At 36.1% G+C, this 20,129-nt stretch overlaps 2 protein-coding genes across 5 annotated transcripts; both read right to left on the reverse strand.

The window, feature by feature from the left end:
- Nucleotides 1-756: 756 nt before the first annotated feature.
- Nucleotides 757-19,983, reverse strand: LOC117788597 (cAMP-dependent protein kinase type I regulatory subunit). Of its 4 annotated transcripts, XM_034627398.1 has the most exons (6): nt 7,782-7,903; nt 6,780-6,865; nt 2,627-2,986; nt 2,175-2,549; nt 1,526-1,665; nt 757-1,463 (listed from the first exon to the last, which is right to left on the reverse strand). In XM_034627398.1, exons 2-6 carry the CDS (start codon nt 6,786-6,788, stop codon nt 1,379-1,381), a joined length of 969 nt encoding a protein of 322 aa, XP_034483289.1. In that variant the 5' UTR covers nt 6,789-6,865; nt 7,782-7,903; the 3' UTR covers nt 757-1,378. The 4 variants fall into 4 exon arrangements, with proteins under 4 accessions (XP_034483289.1, XP_034483288.1, XP_034483287.1 ...); XM_034627397.1 differs by lacking the exons at nt 6,780-6,865; nt 7,782-7,903 and adding an exon at nt 19,181-19,983 and having other exon boundaries at nt 1,526-1,662; XM_034627396.1 differs by lacking the exons at nt 6,780-6,865; nt 7,782-7,903 and adding an exon at nt 19,181-19,982.
- Nucleotides 16,980-17,699, reverse strand: LOC117788600. Its single transcript, XM_034627403.1, has 2 exons — nt 17,460-17,699; nt 16,980-17,400 (listed from the first exon to the last, which is right to left on the reverse strand). The coding sequence occupies exons 1-2, from the start codon at nt 17,625-17,627 to the stop codon at nt 17,149-17,151; spliced, it is 420 nt and encodes a 139-aa protein (XP_034483294.1). The 5' UTR covers nt 17,628-17,699; the 3' UTR covers nt 16,980-17,148.
- Nucleotides 19,984-20,129: the final 146 nt, after the last annotated feature.

Below are 20,129 nucleotides of genomic sequence, written 5' to 3' on the forward strand. Positions count from 1 at the left end.
TAACACATGTATAACACTTTCACTCACGCACCCTTGTCAAGCATTAGTTGCATTAATTTTTAGTTCATTTTCATTTTTTTTTTTTTTTTGCTTTGTATTATTTTACAATTTGTTTTTGTTGTGTGTATTTATGTTTTTTGCTGGCAGTTGTTAGAAAAAATGCCATTTTGGTTATGCGGCGTATAGTATAACAGAGTATAACAGTTAAATAAAGGGTAGGGGCATTTATAACAGTTTTGCAGTTATTGAAATAAGCACAGGATATAAGTTACAATTGTTTAGCAACAAATGCAAAAACGAACAAAATTATTACAATTAAACAAATTGCACACATTTTTTTTTCACTTTCAATTTGTTTATATTTTTTTCGCTTTCTTTTGTTGACTTCATGTGCAAATCATTTTGTTATTAAAAAATAATTTAACTAATTATTAAGCAATATTTTTTCAGCTTTGTTGTTGTTGTTGTTGCCCGCTCATCTTTTTCTCTCTTTTGTTCAACACAAACAAATTATACAAACTAAACTTAATTATTCTCTCCTTGCTCTTCTCTTGTATAACAGTTAACTCAGCATGCGTGTGTGTATGTGTATGTGTGTTTTATAGCTAACTTTACATTTATATGTATTTATTTATACGTATTTGTTGTTGTTTGATGTTGTTGTAAAAAACATTCAGATTCTCCAATGATTATTAAATGAAATGTTTTAATTAATTGTTATACATATATTTGTTTTTTTGTTTAGTTTGTTTTAAATTGCTTTGGCAGCATGTTCCGCATATAAAAGAAAGCACTGTTATAACCGAAAAGTGTTATACAGTTTCGTTTCGTTTCATTTCGCTTTGTTTTTGGTTCCAAAAAGGCAAAAGTTGCAAATAGTCAAATTGTTAATAGAAAAATTGAAAGTGCAACATGTTGCAAGTATTTGTAGTGATAGTTGTAGTTGTTGTTTTTGTTGCTGCTGCTGTGGAACATGCCGCAACTTGTACACAAAGAAACACACACATTACACAAATACATATGTAACTTCAGCACAACATACAGAATTCATATACGTAATTAACATATTGGTATTGGTATTGGTAATTTGCCCCCTTTCCTTGCCTTCCCCGCTCTTCTTCTTTCACCTTCTCTACCCCCTTATTCTATTGAGCTCAACTCAATTTTCAACTCTCAAATGGGGCTTCATTTTCCTCTTCTTTTAGTTTTGTTTTGGTTTTTTTTTAACACATTTAAATTTGTTTTGTTTTTGTTTTTTTGATGCTGCTGAGCGTTTGTTTTTGTTTTTGTTGTTTGATTTCATTTGTTGTTGTTGTTGGCATGCGAGCTGCGTTGTTGTTGTTGTTTTTGATAATGTGCTGTGCTTATTGGCTGCGACTTAAACGGACAATGAAACGAAACTGTTATACTGCGTGATATTGCGCTTCAGAATATCGGCGCAGGGACCCAAAACGCGTTCAAATCTGTTCAAATTAAAAATTGTAATTAAAGTATGAGCTTAATTATTGTTTTATTTAGTCCTCACCTCGCTCTATCCAGCTTGACACACTTGAGCGGGCCACGGGCCACAACAGTTGCTGCACGTGGCCGATCCAGGAGCAATGCAATCTCACCAAAGTAATCGCTGGAGCCCAGGCGACCCACCTCAGCAGGTTCCTCACCCTGCTAAAAAATTAAAGAGAGGGGAATTAGATTGTTATAAAAATTATAAACTGAAAATTCAATTTAATAAAAAAAAAAAGTAAAAACATTTAAACATTTGTAATTTTTATATTCATTACACGAATTTAAGAAAATTCAAAAAAATAAACCTCTTATATATTGAATTGAAAAAAAGATTTTAAGCTAAGTAACAGACATATATTAATAATAATAAACGTTTAATTTTAAATGCTCTTTAAAATGTTATTAAGTTTTGGGTTAATTTGTTCAAAAATAAACTAAATTTGTAGTTTTTAAGAAGACTTAATCTTTTAAATATACTGGGGAATACCCAGAACATCGAAATTAAATTAATTAAATATCATATGAAACGAGAGTTTAAAATAAAATGCTTAGTAGTTGTAAAAAATAAAGCTAATTGAATACACGACTAATTAATTTTTAATTATCATAATGTAACTCAAGAAGATCTTATCCATAATCTTTAGTTAGAAGCTGCAGAGAAAACTCACCTCGGAGCGTTGCTGCAGGACAACGGCACAGCCTTCGAGGATGATGTAGAAATCATCGCCAGCGGCTCCCTGCTTCACAATGGTCTCGCCATCCTCGAATGAGCACGTCTCCAGGGAATCGGCGACAGTGAGACGTTCCCACTTGTCCAGACTCTCCAGTATGGAGACACGTGACAGGAACTCCTCGTACATCTTGCGTTTGCGTATGGTTGAGCCCATGAGAATGCGTCTGTAGGAGTCGCGATCGATGCCCCACAGCTTCACATCGCTCTTGGCGCGCACAGTGGCGGCTCTGGGTGTGCCATAGATGAGGGCCAGCTCACCGAAGCTGCCACCCTCGCTGATGGTGGTCACCAGCTCCGAGTTGACAAACACCTAAAAGGAAATGCCAAGAAAATGACAATTAAATTGGGAAATTCATACAGTTTACCAACATGTTTTTGGATACTCACGTCGACCTCACCCACATCGATGACATAGAAGTTGTCACCCTCATCGCCCTGCTGTATGATATTCTCGCCCGCTGTGTGATTAACCGGAAACATGGCATCAAATATATCGGAGCGTTCGCTCTCATCCAAGTGAGCGAAGAGCACATTTTTGGCTATGGCCTTGGAGAGGGCATTCATTGTCTTGTAATCCTTCGGTACGACTTTCTTAACATAGTTGGCGGCGTCCTCTTCGGTCACCGGCTCGGCGGAAATGCCACCGCGCCTGCGCACGGGCGGTGCAGCTGTTTGTGGCATTGGACTGAGATCCTCGCAATCGTCTGGGCTGATTACCTGTTTGCTGGCATCCAGTTTCACTTGTTCCTGCAAAAAATAAACAGAAAACGTCAGTATAACAGTTGTGTATAACAGTATAACAGTTTGAGAATATATTGCAAATGCAAGATAATTTTTAATAGCACCATAGCAGCTGTATTGAACCGTTCCTTTTGAGCTATTTTAGCCAACTGCAACATAAAACATCCAGAACAATAGTCAACACCCGCCGCCATTTGACGGCAAATAGATGCTAAAACTGTAACAGGAGCTTTTCGCCAACAAACCTACGCACTGAAGGCATTTACTTGGCCGCCCACCTGCTGCAGCAGCCGCAGTAACTTCACCAACCCCCTCCTTCGTTCAATGTGCGTCATTCTAGGGATGCTAACTTGTTGTTTCATATGTCAAAAGTCAACTCCTCCCTGGACATTAGAGTGGGATGAAAAGCTTCTCCACGTTTGCTCAGATGCCCGTTTATCTATTTTTGGTAGCTCAAAGTTTATGCGGGCGACAAATCGAAAAAACAAAAACAAACACGAAAAATTATTAAGCTCCGTCACGTCCTTTTCATAAATAGCCCACATGAAATGCACTGCAACTGCATCATGGCTCAACTTATGCATTTCTGATAAAAATACAATGTCCGTCTTAATCACTTTTGACTAATGCTGCTGTGACGTCAATGCGGTCAACCCGCCACAACTGGACCCACAATTGGTTGCACAGCAAGCAAATCAGATTAAGTTGCATTTTAGCGTCACTCACGAGCGACTACAGTACTATTTTGGCTTTGCATTCGGCCCAAAAGTTGTTGGAACTGTCAGATGGGCATTGCAGCTACTTAAAATTACATGATGTTATCTTATAACATTCCAAAAGTTGAAGAGAGCTCTTATGAAAATGATCAAAGTAGAAATTTTATGATTACTTAAGTGTGTGTTTATGCTTGAAATGGTAAATTTATGTTGTATAACAGTTTGTATAACAGTATAACAGTTGAGTAAAAACCTGCATATGATTGTAACAGACGCCTATTGTAAATTTTTGTTGCTTCAAATAGTTTTTATGTTTGTAGCAGCTGTATAACAGTTGTATGAAACAATTAATATCGCATTTACAGTCACTTCCTTTATGTAAGTAATTTATAGAGTACTCGGAGACCACAAAATTAGTATAACAGTTTGTATAACAGTGTTTGCTGCTGATATAAAATAAATTTAGTCTAAAAATAACTGTATAACAGTTGATTAAAACAATTAAAGTCGTATTTACAGTCCTTAATACCACGTTTATGACTAGTTAGATGCTTACAACTGATTAGAAGAACCCCCTGCAACAATTTGGCTTATCAGCACCACAAAATTGTTCTTGCCAATAATTATGGAACTCATAAACACGGCCAAAAGCAGCGCCCCCCGGCACAAAAAATAAACCATTTGACTGTCAATAAGCAATAAACAACCGGCAACAAAATTTGAAATGGGCAAAATGCATAAACTTTTATGGTCCAAACAAAACGATTTTGTGGAAGCGAATAAAATACGCCGAGAATCGACTCGACTCGACTCGACTCGTGCAAAGTGTAAACAAAACGCAACTAGAAAAGACAGAGCAAATAAACGCAATTATAAAAAGAACAACAACAAAAGGAATTATATTAAGTCAAGCAATTTGCCAGATGATCATGGAATGTCGCTGATAAGAATTGACTTGGTGAGTAACGATTTTGATGTGGATGGTGATAATGATTCCTGGGCCAGTTGCCAGTTTCGAGTAGAGGTGTCGGCGCCGCCCACAAAAATAACCGCGAAAAACATCAATCAAAGCGTAGCGAAGCGACTCATGGTTGTGCATACAAATGCCACAAATTGTGGCACATTATCAGGAGCCGTAAAAGGCTGCACCCAACCACAATAATAAAAGCAACAACAACAAGTTGACAAGTCAAAGTCGCCTGTTGACTCGACAAACTGGCAAACTTTTCTCCCTTTGGCCATTTGGTGGCCAGTAGAGAGAGAGAGAAAGAGAGAGAGAGGGGGAGTGTAAGGGAGAAAAAAGGGCGCCATCTGGGACTGTGGCAAGGTCTTGGCCAGGGTTTGAGCCGGCTCGCATGTTGTTGACCATGACCTTTTATGCAGACGCGGAGTCGGCGCCCAGTCAACTAGCCAGATGGCCCTGACTGGCTACACGACTTACTTCCTCTCTCTCTCTCTCCCCCTCACTCCCGCTCTCTCTCTCTCTCTCTCTCTCTCTCTCTATTTCTCTAACTGTTTCTTCCTCTTTCTCTTAGCATTTGGCGACGTTCCCTGCGACATATTAAACGGAAATCGATTTCGCATTGCAAATTGAGTTACTGACGTAAACTACATGCAAATGGTAAATGTATGTGGTGTGTGTGTGTGTGTGTGTGTGTGTAGTTGTGGGTGTGGTTGTGCATAGCTGGGTGTGTAATCTTGACAAACGTTTGACACTGAAACGCTTATCAAAAAATTGTAATGTCATAATGAAAACATCAAAGAACTCAGCTGATTAGATGACTTGACAGTTATCTGGATTGACAATTGTCGATTGACAATTGTCGATTGGCGCTCTACTTTTATCGAAATGCACTTGTTATTAATGTTGCACTTGCTACTTGCACAAAAATCAATTAAAATTTACATTGAAATTGAGACTAACTTAATTATCAAGGATCTATCATTATTTAATAGATAGTTTTTTAGTTTTTCCAAATATATTTTTAGCGATTGATTTACAATTTTAAGTGCATCTATAGTCGATAGTCCTATATTCAAATCAATAGTAAATTTAATATTTTTACAGCTTTGATATTCTTTATATAACTGAAATTTACATCTATCGGCAGTCCTTACATTAACATCTGTGGCAATATTAATAGTAATACATTTTTTTCAGTTTAAATAATTTCAAAGATTAAAATTAATAGTAACAGCGTCAATCTAAATTTCTACAAGTCAATAGTATTATAGATTATTTTACAGGTCTGAAAGTATATTAGATTAATCACTTTAGTACACTATCATATAAGACATTCTATCAGATAAGACAGTCTTTCAAAATAATTACTATCGATAGTTGTTCTTTAAAAACAAACGCACATTTGATTGCTCCACATTTCAAACAATTCAGACAATTTTTAAATAAAAATCGAGAGTATAAATATCATAATTCTAGTTCTATAAGCTCTGATTCTATTCTATTGATATCTCAACACTCATTTAATATCAAAGAAAGCGTCATTATATATTTAAAATCTATCTCTGTACACACACTTTTTAGCTATAACAATTGCAAATGTAATTAACATTTCACAACAAGACCATATAAATTGAATGTGTAATAAAGAATTTAACGCATTAAGTGACTGTGAACTTTTGAAACGCTTTGGATGTGCTTGAATTGAGCACGTTCTTTTCGCACAGTGTATTGAATAAGTCAATGCCAATGTGCCATAAAAGAGCCAGCTTTATGAGGCGATAACAACAACAAGTGCGTGACTATTCAACTTAGAGCATTGTAAAGTTGTACATTCGTTCAGTTATAAAGCATCTTTAACCCGTTTTCCTCTCCCCTCCTACCCTAATTCTCTCGACAGAGACTTTTTAAAGACACGCAATGAAAATTGTTGCACACACAAGAAAAAGTGCAATGCGTGACGATTGACTTGACTGATTGAGCGAATGAGTGTGTGAATAGGTGAATGAGTATATTCATGCGCTGTATGAATGCTTATTCAATAATAAGTAATAGGAACAAATTCCAAACTAAACGCAGAACAGAGATTAAGCTTAATAAACAGACGACGCTCAGTGCAAACCTTTGACATGTTTTTTGCTTTTGCTTTCAGCTGGCTGGCTGTGTGTGTGTGTGTGTGTGTTTGTGCACTGGTGTGTGTGTGTTTGCCTGTAATTGCAACAAATGCTGTTTATGGACACAAACTAAACAAAATCAACAACAAACACAACGCGACGCGACAACGTGAGAAGCAAAAAAACAACTGACGAAACTGGCAATATAAATTTTCACTTCGTTTTTCTTTTTTTTTTTTCTATTTCACTAATGGATTTTTGTGTAAATTTTCACAGATTTCAACTGCAAACTAGAAAACCGAAACTGCTCAAAAATTATTACGTATACGTAACGCACGACAATAACAACAGCCACAAAAACAACAACAGAAAGCAATGACAAATCCAATGTCAAAGTTTTATAAAAATAAATATTCAAAAAAAACCAACAGAAAAAAAATGAATTGTCAAAAAAATGTTGTACAAATTGCAGAAAGAGAAAAATACATAAAACATAAATAAAGGGCAAGAAAACTTTGACTTAAACAAAGTTAGTTAAAGTGTTTAAAGGATTTTGTTATGCCTAAATCATAAATATGTGTAATATAAATATTGTTATACTGCTTATGCGGACTTTTTTCTATTAAAAGATTTTTAATTGGCGCAAAATGCGAAAGAAATTATATAAAAATATATCAGGCACTTTCTATATATAATACTTATATATTATTAAGTATATAGTATAAGTATGCATATATATTTATAATTTTCTATATTTGTATAACGCGTGCGTCACACACACAATTTTTATTATAGTTTTTCCTCTTTACTGCTGTGGATTATTAATTAATTGGATTTTAGCAAATTTAATTTTGTGCTGCTTTGGTTTTTTGTAGTTGTTGCTTTTGTGGTTAATTTAATTGTCTAATTAATCCAATTGCAGGAACTTGACGCTGCTTATGAATATAGCACATATATAGTAAGTGTAACTGTATATATGTGTGTGTGTGTGTGTGTGTGTTTTGTCTAACCGCTATTTAGTCCCGTTTTTCACGTTGCCCTCGTGCAACTTGTCGCCGTTGCTTTTTCTTTGCTTTTCGTGTTATTTACAAAACGGAGGCGCGACACAAACTGAAAACTCAAATGAGCAAATAAAACACAAAACTAAAAACTGAATTCGAATTCGCTTTCAGCTCAGCCGACGTCGCCGTCGCCGTCGCAGTCGCAGTCAACGTCAGCGTTGGCTTCGTCTTTGCACGCCTTCCAGTTCCCTCTTTTGACGCACATACATCAATGTATATATATATATATATCTCTCTCTCTCTCCCACTCTCTCTCTTAGTTTGTGTATGTGCACCGTTAAGTACCGCATGTTATATGTGCTTGGGGCTGACTCTGCTCTCATATATATATGTGTGTGTGTGTATGTGTGTGTGTGTGTGTGGTTTGTGCTTAAGGTAGCCCAAGACCTGGACAAGGCGACATCTTAATGCGGGGGTGGTGGGAGTCTAAAAAAATGTACACTGCGACAAAAAGTAGTAAGTAATTATACTGCTTCATCTTCCATTATTATAATTCTTTCTAAAATTGTTTCTTTAACAATTTAAAAATGTTTTTTATATAAATTGTTCCCTTTTTAGCTGATAAGAATATTATAAAATAATATTTAGATTCAAATTTTATTTAGAATAATATTATATAAGTAACTCTTGTTTAAGATTTTTCTAAAAATTCAAATCCCAAAGAAATTAGTCTAAATATACAATCGCAAATTGGAATGAAAACTCCATTTAAAATTTACAGCAGTCAAATCTTCAATTTTTTTTATTCCCTGACAATGCGAAATTCCACGAGCTCTAATTTGTGATCCTATACAATAAATATTCAGCTATTTGTAGTAATTGAATTGATTGCCATCAAAGCAATTCAACATTAAATCTCTGAGTGTAGTCACAAAAATTTGCCTAGCAAAATCTAAAAACAACACAAAACAGAAATACACATGCTCAGCAACTAAAACAACTGAAATGAGCGAAACATTAATAAAGCAACAGAAGCAGCAAAAGCAACAACAACAACAACACAAAATGATGGCCACAAAAGTGTAGCCAAGAAATTGTGTGCCCCAGGGAGGCAAGAGTGGAGGAGAAGAGAGGCAGAGGAGGAACTCACATGTGAATTGTAGTTCGACTCTAAGTTTCGCTATTTGCAAATGGAAAAAAGGTAAAACAAATCAATTTTTAAGGTAGGCGTAATGACAGGGGGAAGGGGAAAGGTAAGGGGCAACTTCAAGAATTGTGGGCGATTTATTTGTCTAAGCTCAAGCTACACAACAACAACAAAAATAAGAACTACAATCATTATATTGCGTCTGTGTGAAATTTACAATTTCGTGTGGCCATAAAAATATGTTTGTTTGCTTAACTTCCACACACAGATACACACATACAGTCACATATGTATCTATTGCTATTATAATTATAATTATGATATCCAATTTGTTATTTCTTCGTGCACCACGTGACGTATGCGCAATGTAAAAAAATGTGAGAATTGAGACTCGAACAACATGCGATGTTTATAAGTGCTCAGAAAGAGACAGAGACAGAGAGAGGGAGAGGGAGAGAGGAGGACAAATTAGAATAAGAGTGAAAAATGAATACGTCTAAAGAGGTGCTTAGAGGGAGGGAGGTGCTCAATCTTAGCAGTCGAGAGACCTTGCCCACGTAGAGATCCGATTGTCAGGTGAGACTGAAGGGCTTGACGGTTCATGACTAACAGCACAGACTTATAGAGACAGAGACAGATAGACAGACGTTAGTTAGGAGGAATAAGCAGGGAATCAAACCGAAACAATAATCGGTTTCAGAGGCAAAAATTATTTTCTACAAAATTAATTAAATTTGAATGCAGAATGAATTAAGAGGCCAACCCATGATCAAAAAGACAATCCGCTTGAAAATCGGTCCGGTTTTGGCAAAGTTATGGCTGTTTGAAGATTGAGATAAAGTGTCAAGGGGTAAGTATGGAAAAAATTCACAGTGATGACCAAGAAATGAAATTTTTTAAGCTAATAAAATTTTGATGCAGTATCAATTTAGAGGTCAAATAATGAACAAAATGGTATTCCGCATAAAAATTGGTCCAGTTTTGGCAAAGTTATGGCTGTTTGAAGATTGAGATAAAGTGTCAAGGAAAAAATTCACAGTGATGACAAAAAAATGAAATTTTTTAAGCTAATAAAATTTTGATGCAGTATCAATTTAGAGGTCAAATTATGAACAAAATGGTATTCCGCATGAAAATCGGTCCAGTTTTGGCAAAGTTATGGCTGTTTGAAGATTGAGATAAAGTGTCAAGGGGTAGTGTCAAGTATGGAAAAAATTCACAGTGATGACCAAAAAAATGAAATTTTTTAAGCTAATAAAATTTTGATGCAGTATCAATTTAGAGGTCAAATAATGAACAAAATGGTATTCCGCATGAAAATCGGTCCAGTTTTGGCAAAGTTATGGCTGTTTGAAGATTGAGATAAAGTGTCAAGGGGTAAGTATGGAAAAAATTCACAGTGATGACCAAAAAATGAAATTTTTTAAGCTAATAAAATTTTGATGCAGTATCAATTTAGAGGTCAAATAATGAACAAAATGGTATTCCGCATGAAAATTGGTCCAGTTTTGGCAAAGTTATGACTATTTGAAGTTTTAGAAAAAGTGTCAAGGGGTAAAGGGTAAGGGTAAGGGGTATAGATAAAAATTCACAGTGAGGACCAGTTGGTCAAACTTTAGATCTAAATACTTTTCAAGTCAAAATTTTTGTCAGATTTCACTTGATTTTTTACAGAAAATTGAAAGGCATCAGAAACAAATTTTAAGTGTTGTTTTATACTATTTATGATATAAGCAGTTGATTAAAAGTGAAAACTTTAAATTTAAAATTTTCAAATTTCAAAATTTCAAAGGGACCCTTAGCATCGAATCCATGATCTAGAGGAAAATAATTTTTTTCACAAAACTAATTTAATTTGAATGCAGAATGAATTTAGAGGGCAAACCAAGATCAAAAAGACAATCCGCTTTAACATCGGTGTAATTTTGACAAAGTTATGAAAGTTTGTAGTTGTAGTTTTCATATAAATATATAAGATATAAATATATAAGATATTATTTATATGAAAACTACAACTACAAACTTTCATAATCTTGAATTTTAGAATATACACAATTCTAAAAATATTTTAAACTATTTGAAGTGCTGTAATTTAATCCTTAAAACATTTTTTAATTGCAATCATTGAATAGACTCATTTAAACTGGGTCACAGCGCCAATTCCATTCCGAGTCAAATGTTTTTTTGGGTGCTGTGCTCGAAAATTGAGCTACCTATGAAGTTGGATGGACGCATGCCGAGCTGAGAGGTGTGAGGAATGGCGTAGATAAAGGAGAAGGTGGTGGCTTGCAGGTGGAGGTGGGTTGACCTAAGCTCACTTTCCACAAATTGCGGAAAAGCTTTTTATCCCCGTGTCACTGTGTGTGTGCGTGTGTGAATGCGTTTTATAATCGAATTAATTAAATTTTCGCACACTTCCTGTGGCAGCAACGCTTTGCTGCCCTTTTAAAAGCTGAAACTACACTGAGAGAAATTATGTATGAATAAAGGTGTATACCAATAGAAAAATTCTCTAATTTAAAATTTGCTCGGTTTTTAGCCACTTTTTGCACACTGTGCCAACTGCCCGCATGCTGCAGTTGCCATTTCTTCCTCCCACTTGCTCTTTTCCCCCATTTAGGGGCTGCCCCATTGCTTTTTTAAGCGAAATTTCCAATTCAGTGAACTTTTTGTTGCCAGCTGCCTTTCCTCCACATATACATTTTTTAGTGGAGCATGCGGCACGGTAAACGCCAGTGTGACACGCCCACCGCACGCCCCTAAACCCAGCCCTTCACTGTGTGGCAGCTATACAAAAGCTTTTGTTGTTGTTGCTGCTCGCTCCTCCTGCGGCTGCTGCTGCATGAAAAATTATTCGGCCCAAACGTGCCACAGCAGAAGAGTCCATATCGATGCTTGAATTGCTGTCAACTGGTCAGTTAGTATCCTGTTTGGTCCTTACAGTTCTCACTTGTCAACTCTCTTTCTTTTTCCTTCTAACTGTCGCAGTGACGTCATGTTTGTGGCATGCATGCTATTAATAACACACTAAATGTACCTGCAACTCATTAAAGTATCTAAGCTTTAAATCGTGCGTGCCCTATTTTAACAATGAAATATGAAATTTAAAATTGTAGTTTTTTTTTAGTAGAAAAAACCCACTCTAAATTTGAAGTGTGTATTAAGGAAATTCAAGCTTAAAATTTTAATTTATTAAGTTTTTGCTTGTATTTTTTTAGTACACAGGATAAAATCAGTTATAATATGAAATTAAAATTTTCTTGATTAGGGCAATCATTTTTTAACCTGATAAAATGAGAAATAGTTGTAAAGTAAAGCCAATAATAAATAAATAATCCCTATGATTTAAATATTTGCTTAGAACAGTTAGTTTAAGAAAATTCGAAATCATTGAAATTTTGACACCGTGAAATCCGAGAGTTTTCGGATTTTTTTTTTTTTTTGTGTTCTTTTAGTTATGTTGCCACACATTACGCATACGCCAAGTTGGCCATTGTCCTGCTCAGCTGTTGCGTCTCATGGCCGAGTCTCTCTGAACCATACATACACCTAAATAATTCATGAACTTCCGACCAATTTTCCCCTCTATCTCTCCCTCTCTCTCCCGTCTTTCTCTCTCTTCCCTTGCCGACTCACAGGCTGTTTTGAATGTCGCTTATAAGCCGCTTAATGGATGGCCAAACAAAAGGTCGCCACATCCGCTGAATACACGAATATTAATACAGATTGAACCATAACCTTCAGTCCTACAGACGGGTGTGCGAGTGTATGTGTGGGTGTTATTTACATAAAAGTTTTACATTGATTTTGGTTCTGGATAAAAACAAAAACCTGGCCAAAAGAACTTTTACATTTTTGGCAACATTAAATATAAAACGTTTATTTATGCAGGCATAAAGGCAAGCGGAAAAAACAATAAGACTGAAAAGGCAGAGAGGATATACAGAGAAAGGGAGAACAGTGGCAGCTAAAGATAGTGTATATAACGAATTTATAAGCAGGCAGTCTTCAATATTAGAGAGCGAGTTGCGAATCCCTAAGGTACTACTAGTATGAAGGTAAGCTGTAAGCTGTTGCATAAATTACACACACGAATTACAATTCCCAAGTGGTTCAAGCACAAGCTAAGTTATACCCCTAACTGAATCCTCAATAGAGGTAGGTACGTATTTTATATATCAATATAATATTATTTGCACAGCTTTTTACATTCTATGAAAATGTAGAAGACGAATTCTTAAAAATAATAATTCTATAAATCAAACTTCTTAATAAATTGTTAATAATTTCTTTATTCAAAATAATAGTGATATTTTTTTTTTACTATAAAGTTAACCTTTAAAACGAACACGAATATTTCAAGAAAGAGATAAGGCATTTTCTGATTCTATATAAATTTACTATAGAGAAGTTTCTCTGTACCATTTGACTCTACAGTCTCTTATTTCCTTTCTATTTAATTGTGACTACACAGATTTTCTTAACTATGCAAATTTTGATGACTGAATTTTGTATAATAAATTTCCTATATTATGAATATATTTTTTAACTACGTTTTAATAATTTATAAAATCGTAATTTTATTCAACCAAATTTTGTCTTATTAAAAATATAAAACGAACAGAAAAATAAAGATAGTATTTGCTGATTTTGTACAAATCCACTATGGGCAAGTTTTACTGTACTATCTGATGACTGTACTGTATCTTTCCTCTTTCTCCTTCCCTCACACACTTTCTGTACCCTTAGATTTAGCGATTGTAATACACACCATCATAATTCCCGCTTGGTTTCCTCAGCTGCTGGTGTCAATATAACGGTCAACGTTACTATAACAATAACAATATTATGATGACACTACAATTTGGCCAACTATTTATTGGCCTCACTAATCACAGGCCGGCGTAAATAAACAAGGCGCTGACAGCTGTCGCTGTTGTTATTGTTTTCCTTTTCTAGCTGTGGTTCTTGTCTCTCACTTGCACTATTTGTTGTTGACTGTAACGGTAAGCGTAACGGTAACGTCAACCATTAAACGTTCAATTTGACGATGAGAATGATGACAATTGCCAGGCGTGCCATAAACGCAATCAATCAACGGGCAAAAGCACGAAATGTGAAAAATAACCGAAGAGGACGGAATCAGCACGAACTGTGAGTTGTAACTGTAACTTGAACTGTAACTATAGCTGTATATGTGTGAGAATAAAGTTGGGAGACTAAGACAAAAACACACGCAGTTAGCAGCAGCGACGATGGCAGACTGACTAACGGTAAACAACGAAGAGCAACGAAGAGCAACGACGACGACAACGACGACGACATGATGACCTTCACCAACACGCACAGCCCAAGGAAAGTGGCCAAAAAAAGAAAACTTTCGCACACACACACACACACACAGGCACAAACAATAACAAAGCTGTGACGCTGACAGAGGCAGCAGCAGTAACAGCAGCAGCGGCAGCGACACAAGTAGCATCAGGCAATTACAGCAACAGCAAGCACGGGCACAAAAAAGGCGCCTGGCAAAAGCTTTCTTCGCAAGCTATGTATGTACATACAAAAACAAAAAAAACAAGTCGCGCTTTGATTTCGGTTTTTGCGTTGCGTGCCGAATGCCGAGAGTTAAGTTTTCAAGTGCAAAATTGCCATAAACTTGCAAAAGCTGCAGGCGTGTGGGTGAGTGACAAGGCAGGCATGCACACCCACACACACACTAACTCACACAATCACACAGCTTGCTCTTTTAGCAGATGAGGGAGAGCAAAAAGCGGGAGCGCGCTCGTCTAATGTAAACATAACGAAAGTGTGGCCACCTTAGCTATGTTTTGATTTATGTTAAGCGCTAACATAATGTCTACTGCAGTCTACTGTTATTACTAATGTTATCTAAGCTTCAATATTAGGTATGTTATGATTTATGTTTTACAGACTTATGTTACACAATGAGTTTTTTTTTACATATTTATTAAATTCAAATTGAATTAAAAATTAAATTTTATAATGAGAATGTTAAATTAACATTTAATACTTCTTGTGTAAATGGTTTGTACGAACTCTGTATGTTAAGATTTATGACATGTGTTTACATTATGTAATTTTGAATAATGGTCTTATTTATGTTCTGTTAAAGTGACTGTGGCGAAGTAGCGATTTATGTTATGCAGTTCACTTATCATCACTTACAAAATGTCTGAATAGAGCATTCAGACTGCGGTAAGAACTTGCGTTTATTTATCGACACACAAATCAAAGCTTTCGCAAGAAATAGAGAGAAAGAGAGCGAGCGCAAGCACTCTCGCGCTCTCAGCATGTAAAAGCTTTTAGGTTGACCATAAATCAGGGCAGAAATTGGCCTACAGTATGTTTGTTGTTGTAATGGAAATCGTATTCCTATTTCCATAGCGATCAAATCGGATTGATTTGAATGGGATGGGATGGGATGCAAGACTCACTATATCCTCCTCTGGTATGGTGGTGCAAGAGGTGCGCACATGCCGCACACGATGCACTGCATCAAGACTCAATCGATGCTCGTGGTCATCCCGCAACATGGCATCGAAAACAGCAACACCGCCATCGATGCTGCTCTCACGTAAGATGCGACCGCCACGTCCACTGAAGGAGCCACTACCATGATGCTGATGATGATGATGGTGATGATGTGGACTGGAGTTAAAGCCAACTTCGGAGAAGGAACGAATGCGCATTGTGCCATTCTCATCGGTGGTAAGGGCCACCGATTTAAAGCGATCGATAAAAGCATCCTGAATGCTATTCACGCTATTCAGCTGATTGCCCATGTCGGGCGATAGTTACAACGAGTACAATACGCGACTAATTGCCACTTAAATGAGTACAAAGAAAACGTCAACAACAAGAAACACAAAACACAAAAGCAACAACAGAAAAGAAGTGAAGCCGCTTTTGTTGTTAATGCTTCTGCACGGCGACAGGATGTTTATCAAACTGAAATCAACTCACGGCATTCAACAGGCAAAGCAGCCAGGAGAGGACAGGACAAGCGAATGATAGCAAAAAGGAGCGAGGAAGTGAGTGAGAGCGACAGGAGAGGAGAGGAAGTGTGAGGGTGTGAAATAGACAGAGAGCAGGAGGAAGGGAGTGAGGAAGAGAGAGCACACTGCCACAGGTTGCAACTTGCAGCGGCAGCAGCAGCGGGCAGCCTTTTCCCAGGAATCATTGCAAGCTTTTGCAAGCTTACAACGCCCACAAACTGCAACGCCCAGTTGCAACACACACACACAGACGCACAGACACATGTTAACAAGCATGTGTGTGTGTCTATTTACATATTGGTGTGAGTTTACAAAACTCATTCAAGCGATTCAGCATCACACACGCTCCTCGTGCGAGTTCCATCGAAATTCTCACTTCCCTTGCTCTTCCTCTTTCCCTTTCCATCGTCACCCCGTGGTCACTTTTGTGTACGAGAAGTGTCCCCAAAAATAACCCCATTATGGTTTATTGATTTAAACAGAGCGGCGCTCTTGCAGGGCTGGACAATGAACCTAAAAAGTCTACAAAACAAAAGTTCTATAGAAAAGTCTCTAGATTAATATAGCACTAAAACTATGTATACTGCTTGAGGTAATCTATTGCTTCTTTAAAGTACACAATCTGGTTAAGCGTTTCGAAAGAGGGTTCAACTCAAAAGTTTTCAAAAGAAGACACTTGTTATAGTCAAGCCTTCATATTAATATAGAGCTTACATTTTAGATATAGCCATTGAAAATAATTTGGTTCCTTTAGAAATAAAATCCCTGCAATCCAAGCATTATATATTAAATTAAATATCGTTCGCCGTAAAAATGGATATCAGAAATTTTAGGGCATGGAAAGAATTTCACCACTAGACTTTTACCTCTTAAGGAGTTTTCGTTTTGTTGTAACAATATTGATAACTAAGCTGCAAGGTCTCCAATGAAAGATCAAATTTTTTTCCAATTATAGAAATCTCAGGTTATTTTTTACCATTTATAGAAATCTCAGTTTTTTTAACCAGTTATAAAAATCTCAGTACCAAAATAAAGTCTCACTTTCAGCAATTCTGTTGCTCCCCCCAGAGAAGTTTATTTAGAGTGGATTGAACGTGTGTATGTAAGTTTGCATGGTTTTAAAACAAAAGCAGATCGATCCTTATTAAAAAAACTAAGCTAAAATAGAAAAAAGCTAACCACCGACACAACCATTGACATGGAACGTCTCCTAGTTAGGGCGACGTTTGGATTTTGTTGTCTTGTTGCCACGAGTTCGGGCATTTTGAACTCGAGACTTCATTGCACGCAATCTGGCAGCTGTAACTTTGGCCACATTCTTTTTTGGCTTCTTCTTTTGAACCCGACCACTGGCCACAGCTGGTTTTGTAGCCCGTACAGCCGATAATGACCTATGCGTCAATTCATGATTCGAACTGTCATCGAAGAGATCAAAAGCGAGACGAGCACCTATATAGGGACCCTGCAACGATTATGGGGATTAGCTGTTGAAATCGAAATCTATAGGCTGCACTCGGAGACCTCTTTAAAGACAATCCTCTCCGAGTCTCTCAATTTCCGCCAAGCCGCTGAGGCACCGTCCAGCAATTGACGTGGCGATATATCCTCGTGATATTCTCCTAGCCAAAATTCGCGCAAGAAATTATAGTAGGCACTCTTGGTAATCAACATCGGAATAAAATTCTCCATGCTTGAATTGAAAGAGCCGCAAACCTTTATCCAAAATCTCAATTCAAATACTTGAAAATTTCTTTGTATATTTTAATAAAAAATAAAATTCGTTTTTGTTACTTCTAGCTTGAAAACTACGAATAGAATGATAATTTCAACTAAATACTCAAATACCTAAGCCAAGGTCTACTATGCTCGATTGCCCAGTTTTAGATCATTTTATGTTACTAAATTATAATTGTGTTAATTTCCAAATATCAAGTTTTTACAAACACTTTTATTAATAGTGTCAAGCGGACAGTGATGAACAAAAATTAAATTTTTTAAGTTACTAATATTTTGATGCAGAATCAATTAAGAGGTCAAATAATGAATAAAATGATATTCCGCATGAAAATCGGTTGAGTTTTGGCAAAGTTATGAGAGTTCAAAGTTACAGATAAAATGTTAAGGGGTAGGTATGGAAAAATATGACAGTGATGACCAAAATATCGAATTTTCTAAATAATTAATATTTTGATGCAGAATCAAAATAGACGCCAAATAATGATCAAAATGACATTCCGAATGAAAATCGGTTCAGTTTTGGCAAAGTTATGAGAGTTCAAAGTTACTGATAAAATGTTAAGGGTAGGTATGGAAAAACATGACAGTGATGACCAAAATATCGAATTTTCTAAATAATTAATATTTTGATGCAGAATCAAAATAGACGCCAAATAATGATCAAAATGACATTCCGAATGAAAATCGGTTCAGTTTTGGCAAAGTTATGAGAGTTCAAAGTTACTGATAAAATGTTAAGGGGTAGGTATGGAAAAACATGACAGTGATGACCAAAATATCGAATTTTCTAAATAATTAATATTTTGATGCAGAATCAAAATAGACGCCAAATAATGATCAAAATGACATTCCGCATGAAAATCGGTTCAGTTTTGGCAAAGTTATGAGAGTTCAAAGTTACTGATAAAATGTTAAGGGGTAGGTATGGAAAAACATGACAGTGATGACCAAAATATCGAATTTTCTAAATATTTAAAGTTTTGATGCAGAATTAAATTAGAGTTCAAAAATTGATTAAAATGTTATTCTGCTTGAAAATCGGTTAATTTTTGCGAAAGTTATCAGAGTGGGAAGTTTTTGAAAATGTGGCAAGGGAAAGAATGCAAAGAAAATGGAAATTGAGAAAAAAATTAATTTTTTCCATTTTTATGCAAAATGTTCGAGATAAAAAAAAATAAAGGACATTAATTTATTAAAAATAAATTAAAATAACAAGTTATCTTGTTCCAGGCTGCTCTATACTGGAAGTAAAAGAAACAGAATTTTCTCGTTTCATATTGAACAGCAAGCATACCAAAATCTCAATACCTATACTATGGAAATAAATATCAAATCTTAAAAGTTTTCAGAGTTTAATTTAGAAAATAAAGGTTAAATAACCAAACTTTTAATAAAATTCCAGTATAGACAATTTTAAGGCTGATCTTGTTTAGAGTCAAGAGTTGCAAAAACAGATAATTATTTCTCTTATTTATTATAATAAATGGGATATTAGGTGAACTTACCCGTTCTAGTTTCTGAAAATAGTTGCGCAGGAATTGCACGGGATTCTCCGGACGACAGACGCACAGTTGGACGATGCAGTCTTTGAGGACGCGCTGAATGCCGTGCGATTGAATGTAATGCTCACATTCCCGCAAGCTCTGTTCCTCCAAAGTCTTGGCCATCATGTACGACATATGTAAACGTATGAATGTGTATGTGTGTGTGTTGATGTATAGGTGCAAATTGAAGGCTGCGTCGGCGTTGACGCTGACGTTGACGTTTGTTGGAGTGTTTTGTTGTTGTTGCAGGTTTTTCTTTCTTATGATACGCAATATGAGAATGTATGTGTGTGTGTGTGGGTATGGAGTGTGTCTGTGTGCGGTTAATGTTTGACTTTGTGGTATAAGCAGCTGCACGAATTGCAACTTTTGGGCTACACACTACAGGAAAATCAAGTAAAATAACTTATTGAACAGGGCGTCAAGTGCACCGCGAGCACCACTTGTGTATGTACATATGCATGTATGGGATGTATAGCTTTTTCTCTGCTTTTCTCTGCCGTTTTTTTTGCTTTTGCCTTTGCGTTTGCTTTTGATTTTGCTGTTGGCTTTTGGCACTGTTTTCACTTTTGTAATACACTTCGTTTATCAGTGCTGCTTAATATGCAGCCGTTTATTGATTGCCTGGTCGTTAGCTGCAGCATTCAAAGCACTTTTAATTTGTTTTCGTTGATGCTAAATACTGTTTTTTGTTTTCTAAAAACCTTAACTAAATTTTTCACGCACGTAAACTTCTGCAGTTGTTGTTGTTGTTTTTGGATGATAGTGATGGACGCCAGTGTTACCCTATATCTGACTTTTAACGTTTGCATTCCAATCGATAACAATTGCAAACTTTACAGCACTGACAATTGGCTGGTAATTTGAATTTTGTGATTTGTAAAATATTATATTAAATTAGTTAAATTTA

Source organism: Drosophila innubila (genome assembly GCF_004354385.1).
Source record: "Drosophila innubila isolate TH190305 chromosome 3L unlocalized genomic scaffold, UK_Dinn_1.0 0_D_3L, whole genome shotgun sequence".
Classification (NCBI taxonomy): domain Eukaryota; kingdom Metazoa; phylum Arthropoda; class Insecta; order Diptera; family Drosophilidae; genus Drosophila; species Drosophila innubila.

Coding starts and splice junctions, on each gene's coding strand:
- LOC117788600 (XM_034627403.1), bottom strand. CDS start 17,627: ATGGAGAATTTTATTCCGATGTTGATTACCAAGAGTGCCTACTATAAT. Junction 17,401..17,459: donor AGAGGATTGTCTTTAAAGAG/GTCTCCGAGTGC, acceptor TAATCGTTGCAG/GGTCCCTATATAGGTGCTCG.
- LOC117788597 (XM_034627396.1), bottom strand. CDS start 19,354: ATGTCGTACATGATGGCCAAGACTTTGGAGGAACAGAGCTTGCGGGAA. Junction 2,550..2,626: donor TCGATGTGGGTGAGGTCGAC/GTGAGTATCCAA, acceptor ATTTCCTTTTAG/GTGTTTGTCAACTCGGAGCT. Junction 1,464..1,525: donor GTCAAGCTGGATAGAGCGAG/GTGAGGACTAAA, acceptor TAATTTGAACAG/ATTTGAACGCGTTTTGGGTC.